Source organism: Salvia hispanica, chromosome 1 (genome assembly GCF_029641045.1).
Source record: "Salvia hispanica isolate PSC_SH4W2 chromosome 1, Shi_PSC_v1, whole genome shotgun sequence".
NCBI lineage: Eukaryota > Viridiplantae > Streptophyta > Magnoliopsida > Lamiales > Lamiaceae > Salvia > Salvia hispanica.
The window spans coordinates 31483188-31491395 of record NC_142692.1 but is presented as its reverse complement, the minus strand read 5'-3'; the positions used below and the strand labels follow the sequence as shown (position 1 = coordinate 31491395).

Genomic DNA, 8208 nt, shown 5'->3' with positions numbered 1-8208 from the left:
AATGTAGTAGGAGTAGTAACATACAAATTATGTGATTAATAGTGTCTTACATTTTATTTAAAAATTTCAAGTTTTGGTCACACAGATAAAAGTAAGCAACCACAGTTCTTTCGAAGGACAAAAATAGAGAAAAAAGTGTTTGGGTCAGTCCATCAAATACACCAATTAAATTCATAATATAACCATAATTGTGACCCAATTAATTTTGCTTAGGTAAAAAATAAGTAATTGAGAATTTAAATTTAAATAATATCAAAACACAAAAAGCGAAATTGGTGATAATTATTTTTATGTTGATTACTAAGTTTTTGTTCAATCTTAGTATATGTTGATTACTAAGTTTTAATCTTACTAAGATTCTCCCAATTCTATTATTCCAATTATACTACTATAAATCAATTAAAATTAGATCAAGGATTTTAGAATATCAAAAAAATTCAGTTAATCTTAGTAAATAATGAGTCAACATCAAAAAAGCTAAATGAAATATTATCACATATATAGCCCCTCAGGAACTCCCTCTTTCTTCTTGAACATAACCTTGTCCTTTGCCTTCTTGAAATCAGCATGAGTCACCTAAAGAATAAAAAATTAAATGTCAACATATAAAATTGTATATTTCAATCCTAATAAGTTTTTATTTACAAATTAAAACTACTTGAAACTATCTTAATTAAATGCTTTATATAACCTTCATTCGCCGCTCCCTCAAAGCAAGCAAGCCGGCTTCCGTGCATATGGCCTTGATATCAGCTCCCGAAAACTCATCTTTGGTCATGACGAATTCCTCCAGGTTGACATCCTCAGCCAGTGTCGTCCTCGATGTGTGTATCTAAGCATCACACAACGCATATTCTACTTCACTCCAGTGGCTATTTTTGGCGACATATCAACCTACACATACCTGGAAAATACGTCTCCTTGTCTTGATGTCTGGAAGGGGGAACTCGATTTTCCTGTCTATTCTACCGGGACGAAGGAGAGCAGGATCAAGGCTTTCGATTTTGTTTGTAGCAAGGATTACCTTCACATCTCCTCTTGAATCAAAACCATCTAACTGGTTCAGCAATTCCAGCATAGTCCTTTGAATCTCACGTTCGCCACCTGAGTGGGCGTCATACCTGGTCACGGAAAGTTTATCGAATAAAATCCCTGGCACAAGAGTAAAAGGCAGCAATCATCTTGAGTGTTACCTTTTTGTACCCACTGCATCAATTTCATCAATAAAGACAATAGAGGGTGAGAGGTCATCGGCAACTCTGAAAAGCTCTCTCACCAATTTAGGACCATCACCGAGATATTTTCGAATTAATTCACTTCCAACGACACGCAAGAAAGTTGCTGATGTAGAATTTGCCACTGCCTAGAGGATTTGGAAGAGTATAATGAGAACCAAGCACTTTAAAGACAAAAACCGAAGATGTAAAGCAACTGAGTAAATCAATCAGTAGATCAAGGACAGAATGGCATAATCCACTCATGTGAAGTAACCATACACAAAGTACGACCTTCCATTGCGACATGTAAGCAATTACAACCACAAAAAAATTCCCCATTTACCACATTTCTTTCAGCTTAAGCCGGTTATCCCATATATGGGATCAAAAGGGAGACATAGAATGCCAGTGCCCACTATCGAGTTCACGTACCTTTGCAAGTAAAGTTTTTCCTGTTCCAGGCTCTCCATATAATATGACACCTTTCGGAGGTTTGATACCAATATCTTCATACAATTCTGGGTGAGTTAATGGAAGCTCAACTGCCTCCTTGATTTCCTGGATCTGGGCATCCAGACCACCAATATCGGCATACGACTCTAATGGAGCTTTCTCAACTTTCATCACAGATACCATCGGATCAACATCATCTTGAAGCAGTCCAACAACAGATAGAACCTGAAATAAGACGAGGGACACCCAATTGAGCAGTAACTGTGTGGGGAAAGGATTTGCTTTTCTTAAGATAAGTTTTTTCTGGAATTTTTTTTTGATGCAAAATAAAATACATGCATCTCCTTTTTGGCTACAAAGTCCATACATCCAGTCAAAGGAATAGAGTATGAACTTAAAGAAGCCTACTCAGCTCACTGAGCCTTAACTAATCCATGAACCTAAAAGCAAAATTCATTTTGTCCCATTATCTGGAGTGGAAGTCCCAAAAAAAAGAACTTGGAACTACTATTCTATGGTATGGAGAAGCAAAATCATTCTAATCAGCATTCAAAAGTTATTGCGATTCTAAATGAACATCCATCTTCTTTCACGAGTTCCGAATTTTCACATAATTTATTCTATGGAGAAAATAATTTCAAATAATATAGAACAATCTCAATTGAACTTCTCCAAGAGCCATCACCAAATTTTAATTGCATAAATCCTAACACACACACCACTCAATATCAAATGCTAGGTGAAGCCCTCAATACAGCAGCAAGAAGAGTGGCAATCCAGATAGAAGATCAACTCTCAAATCCTAGGTCTAAGCTTTGCAGACTATTAATTGTTCTGTGAGGATTACTGCTCCCAAATACAAGGGTAACATACGTTCTTAACAACACAAACTCAAGAACAATTACAACCTGAAGCTTGAATAAAAGTTTTAGCTTTATTTACTCTTCACGAAGCAGAAGCTCTCAAATATAAGTGTAAATCCAAGAGGAAAACCAGATACTCTAAGAAATGCCATAACTTTTTTCAGTTCAAAACACATAACTCTGAAAAGACTATAAATACTCTGGCCCCACCGAGGACGAAACGATCGCGTGATTCTCATCAATCAATTCCTCCAAATTCCCCACGCTCATCGGCGAGCCTCTCAAATCGTCGACCTTGGAGCGGTCCTCCTCCGTCTTCTCCTCCTGCGGCTTCAGTCTCTTCTGATTGGCCACGAATTCCTCCTCCATCAGCAGGTAAGGTCCAGCTTCAGCAGACGCAGCTTGCACTTAGTCAGCGGCGTGACCGTGGGTATCCGAGCCGCCACATCGGGCCCCTTCTGCTTGCGCTGCTTCCTGCCGACGCGCGTGGGAGGCGCGGGCGGCTCGAATTTCTTCTCCTTCTTGTCGCCGTCGCTCTTGCGATTGAGGCCGCCGGGAGTGCCCTGACCCATGGTGTGAATTAGGGGTGGAGATTTAGGGGAAATTGAGACCTTAAACGATGGTGTTTGACAGATTTATGGACTAGTCTTTCTGATCAAGAAAGAATGGTGAAAGAGTGTTAACTGGAGGTAGATAATTTCAAATTCAAAATAGACTTCTCTCCTTCTCTCTCTAAATATAAATAGGGCTGACTAAATCCCTCTTCTTTTTTCTCTTCTCTCTCGTTCATATCTTTCTCACACAGACACTGATACTGAGCTCATCTTCTTCCATTTCAATCTCTCACAAATTCACCGCCTGGCACAGCCACTGTTCGCACAAGTAGCACCGCCGCAACCATCCTTTCTTCTCTCGAATCCGCAGGACGAGGAGTGACGGTGACGGTGAGTGTTCTGTATAAGAAAGATAATTAGGGCTAAGGTTCTTTGTGTTAGATATGATATATCAGTGTTAATGGGAGTATAACTATTGATGTATGAGTAACTGAATATAATCGGTAAATTGAATCAAGTTGCACAGAGGTAACAAAGGTCAGAAATGCAGACCTTGCAAATTCTTGATCATGATTCAGATATGGCAAAGTTGATATCTACTCACACAACTTAACTAGGGTATCAGAAAGCTTTCTTTCTGCAGTGCCAATATCGTAAAAGTAAATTTTCTTGGCCCAATTCTATAGATTTTTAGGTGGGCGCGATATCTGGAAATATTAACATCTAAGTCTTGTCTTATTGTATAGGTTTGAGCGATTAGATGAGTACTTAAGCTTTTGAAAATAAATTTAACTTGATCAAGAATGTTGCTCCCTCCGTCCCATTAATAATGTCCATGAAGGATGCGTCATTGAGAATAAGAAATGCAGTTTTTGTGTCAATATATTAAAGGGAGCCTACTTGTAAGACAATTTAAAGCAATTTTCTGAGTTTGAGGTATAAATGTGGCAACCCAAAAGTTGTTTTGGGATGTTGTTAATGGGACATAGGTAGTGTTTTCTCTCTATTTATATTGAATTTCTGGTTAGGCGATGTAGTTTTAGTTTATTTTTTATAGATTACTATGATTGATGATTTGCAAGGTTTTGAAATTTTGGTTTTCGCCATACCGAACCGAATATTTGTATTTGGTTCAGAGTTCAGTTCTGTTTAGCTAGTGGATGGTAAACTATTATATTTATATTTATAGTATTTCCAACAACAAGAAGTTAACTCTGATAACATGAGAAAAGCGAACATCAAACAAACTGAAAACCTTTCTCTGCTATGATGCAGAGTGCTGAAATTGCAGACTACACTATTTGATGGGGCAAAAGAAATGTAAAGTGTGTGATAACGCACAATCTAAGTACAAGTGCCCTACTTGCTTAATAACCTAGTAAGTCGATCTCTTGTTCTTTTCGAGTGTGTGAATTTGTTTTGGAAGAATCTCATTTTTTAAGTTTTCATTTCCGCATTTGTTAGTCATTGATAATGAGTTTTCATTGATTGCTGGTGCCTGGTGCTGGTTCAAAGTTGTTCTGTGGCCTGCTTCAAGAAACACAAAGGTAAACCAATAGTCTAACCTAAGGTTTTGGTATCTTTTCTATTCAAGCACTGAAGTGTTTCCTTCCATGTTATTACAGAAGTTCCTTGCCAGAAGACAGAATCTTTAAAGGAAGAAAAAGTTTGTAAGTAGTTTCCATTCTTCTTTCAATGCCGGTTGTTGTGTCCTTGCAGCTATAGTAAATAAGGGTCTGAACATATTACAATGTTGGTTCCTGACTGTGTTCATGATTGTAGTACTGATTTTGTTATGTTTGAGGTCTGTTTTTGTAATTTTGTAAGGAGATGCCTCTGATGAATTACGATTGCACGTGGAGAATTTGTTAGCTATTATGTTGACATGCTCTCATTAATTTGCTTGCCCATGTCTTCGTGTCTAGATGGTTTGGTTGACCTCCTTCAACGTTTCAGTTATATGAATTTATTTCCTTTGCTATTATGTATTTCAAAATTTCAAGATTATCTGTTTGTCTCAAAACTGAAATCAAGCGGCCTCTGAGGTTCAGCAAATTATCAGTTTATTATTATTTTCTACACCCATTTTGCATCTGATATTTTTGGGGGAGTTAAGGCCAAAAATGGTCCCTAACATATGGCTGTTTTACGAATTTGGTCCTTAACATTACCTTTTTGATTATTTGGTCCCCCACATATTAACTCTGACCCGAATTGGTCCCAAATTGACGGGACCGTCAATAATAGACGGAGCAGCGGCACCGCTGCCGGCTGAAAACCGCCGCTGCTGTCATCGGGCCGCCGCCGCCGCTGCGCTGACTTCGTAAAACAAGTTTCTAGGTTAGAAACTTGTTTCATCCGCCCCCAAATCAGAGCTCCTCAAGGAGGTGAACTCCACAACCGTCGTCCTCGCTCCGCCATCGCCGCTCCGACGCCACGCCGGCGGTTCTCCGATGGTTCAGGCCTCCGTCGGCTGAGGTGCATCTCCAATTCGAAGAGATCTTCCCCCAAATCGACCAAATCGGAAATCCCCAAATTTCAAACTCTTCAAATCCGCTGCCTTCGTCGCCGGTCACCACCAATGGTCGTTGCCTCACCCTCACTGGACATCACCGTCGCTCAGCCGCTGCCGCTGCTCTATCTATTATTGAAGGTTCCGTCAATTTGGGACCAATTCGGGTCAGAGTTAATATGTGGGGGACCAAATAATCAAAAAGGTAATGTTAGGGACCAAATTCGTAAAACAGCCATATGTTAGGGACCATTTTTGGCCTTAACTCTTTTTGGGATTGCCAAATGTGACAAGAAAAGGTTGACATAAAATGTCTTATTTTTTGGATTTCTTGTACTATAGCCTGTCATCAATGGAACTAAAATGGCATGTGGATCATTCGTTGTGTAATGTGTATATCATTATATGCACACAGGTGCTACTATGTATGTGTAGTGCCGCAACCATTGATCATGGATTCTGGCTGTAAATTTTCTATTGAGTTATTAGCTGCATCCATGTCAACCCTCATTATGTGATACCCTTTTCCTTTAGAACCATTATGCATGCTACCTTTAATATGCATTCTCATTTCTCAAAAAATATGCATATGAGCATCAGGATGTGTATGTTTTGCATGGCAAAGTATGCATACAGCTTGATCTGATACAACTTGTCACCAATTTAACTATTGAAACCAAAGAATCAAGTTGTGGTCTGAGGAAGAATGTGGAGAGAGATGTAGGGACAGAGAAAATACCTGAATTGGTGTCACCTTCTGACGTAAAAATTGGTTACAACTTGCTAATAACAGTTTGCAGCTAATGATGGCTTGACAATAAGTTCGTATGTATATCACTGTAACTAAGTTACTAAATAGCTCAACTGAGAGTCAAAAATAAGTTGTACTGTATTCTACAGAAATCCTCTAGCTTGCAAAACATTGGAGCTTCACTTGTTTCTAATAAACTCATATTTTGACAGGTTATGTTACTTAATTCTTATTAGTTCATTTAGTTGGCCTTCTGCTGGAAGTATTTACTTATAATTTACTCTAGATACATGTGATGTGTGAATCACTGAATCATAAGCTGAAAACCTAGTTCTTTGCATAGTTTTGCTGTATGATCTTGATATTTCTATTACATATTAGTATATAATTTTCTCACATTTATTTTATATTTCCGTGTCGTACAACCATTTAATTATTGCAGCAGATCCTAGTTCAACAACAAATGATAACAAACCACCTCCTAGTTCAACGATAAAAGATAACCAACCACCTCCTAGTTCAACAACAAATGATTGCGAACCACCTTATGTGGATGAGACAAGTGAGGTGTTGCAAGAGTCTCAACTGCAGTCTGTTGGTAAGTTTCATGCTAGTTTCCGAATGCTGAAATTCCCATGCCAAGGATTTTAACCTTGCTGACTTCTTCTGTGGTGCTATTTTGAATTTCTGTATCTTTTGTCCGATTTTATAGTGAAAACTATATCTGAAATTTTCATTTTGGCTGTGGGAGGTGGCTGTTGAGTTCAGTTTATTAGAGTTAGGGTTTATGACCCCCACCATCTGATATGATCATGTGAATGGAGTACTTAGATTTGCCACTGTATATTATGCTTTTCCAAATCATTTTGATTTCCTGACTCATTTTATTCACATGCTTCCCTATTCTAGCTAGAGTTTGTCGGTCTAAGACAAATCTCCTTATTCTTAGCTAACTGTGAAAATGCTAAGCCGTTTCTCCCATTGTTCTAGCATTTTACCGTTAAGGTCAAACTCACTGTTATCATGTGGTTACACTTCCTTCTGCTTCTCCTGCAGCTTCATCCAATGAAATTCGTGATTTGGTAAAGAATGAAAAGCTTCAGAAACTGATACACAGCATTGATTGCTCTGCAGATCCTGAGAGCGTAAGTGTGATCAATGATGCTCTTCCTTCTCTGAAAAAAAATCCTCTTTAGAGTTCCTGGATATTCAAATTTGTGATTTCACTTTTTGGAGTTGTGAACATTTTGTTGCATTCTCTTCAATAGGAGCTTGATAAAGCCATGGAGGAGGAATCATTTAGTCAATTTGCAGAAAAGGTATCATTTAATATACTATTTAGGTATTACTGTGAGTACCTGTGTGGATGCAGCGATATTTAGCCTTGCATACATTATTCGAATTGCAGATCTTGTCTACCATTGTCCCTGATGCTTGAGTATTCTGGACAGCCATGATTTTGCAACAATATCCTTGTTAAGTTGTAGGTAATATAACTCTCTTACTAGCTCTGTTACTTATGCATATCGATTGTGCTGCTAGTTTGGACATCTCGGTATGGTGCTCTGATTCGCCGTCCTCTTAAAACCATATCTATTGTAATAGTTTGAATTTTGATGTCATTAACTAGTTTTTTGGATGTTATTGTGCAGCCTCCACACATTAAGTATATGTTGAAATCAAGAGGAGGTATGGAAGAGGAAGGATAAACCAAAATGAAAATACAATGGAACAATTGTTATGAGTTTGGACACCAAAGAATGAATTTTGTTAGATCGATGGATTGAGATTAACTGGTCCTTCAGTTATTTTGCTTGGTTGGGTTGGAATTTGGATAGTGGAAGTTGGCTCATTTTAA

At 38.3% G+C, this 8208-nt stretch overlaps 1 protein-coding gene and 1 pseudogene across 2 annotated transcripts; one reads left to right on the top strand and one right to left on the bottom strand.

Moving 5' to 3' along the window:
* Nucleotides 1–425: 425 nt before the first annotated feature.
* Nucleotides 426–3105, bottom strand: LOC125222100 (26S proteasome regulatory subunit 4 homolog A-like; annotated as a pseudogene). Its single transcript, XR_016134541.1, has 6 exons — nt 2706–3105; nt 1650–1956; nt 1194–1363; nt 905–1121; nt 692–832; nt 426–576 (listed from the first exon to the last, which is right to left on the bottom strand). The product of XR_016134541.1 is annotated as a 26S proteasome regulatory subunit 4 homolog A-like (transcript).
* Nucleotides 3106–3340: 235 nt separating this feature from the next.
* Nucleotides 3341–8208, top strand: LOC125222099 (HIT-type Zinc finger family protein). Its single transcript, XM_048124542.2, has 9 exons — nt 3341–3477; nt 4363–4465; nt 4603–4634; nt 4713–4757; nt 6793–6948; nt 7407–7495; nt 7619–7669; nt 7759–7837; nt 8003–8208. The coding sequence occupies exons 2-8, from the start codon at nt 4392–4394 to the stop codon at nt 7786–7788; spliced, it is 477 nt and encodes a 158-aa protein (XP_047980499.1). The 5' UTR covers nt 3341–3477; nt 4363–4391; the 3' UTR covers nt 7789–7837; nt 8003–8208.

Bases quoted from the DNA above. Each gene is read 5' to 3' on its own strand.
- LOC125222099 (XM_048124542.2), top strand. From the start codon at position 4,392: ATGGGGCAAAAGAAATGTAAAGTGTGTGATAACGCACAATCTAAGTAC. The intron at 4,466-4,602 runs GTAAGTCGATCT...GCTGGTTCAAAG, and splicing joins CCTACTTGCTTAATAACCTA to TTGTTCTGTGGCCTGCTTCA. The intron at 4,758-6,792 runs GTAAGTAGTTTC...TAATTATTGCAG, and splicing joins TTTAAAGGAAGAAAAAGTTT to CAGATCCTAGTTCAACAACA.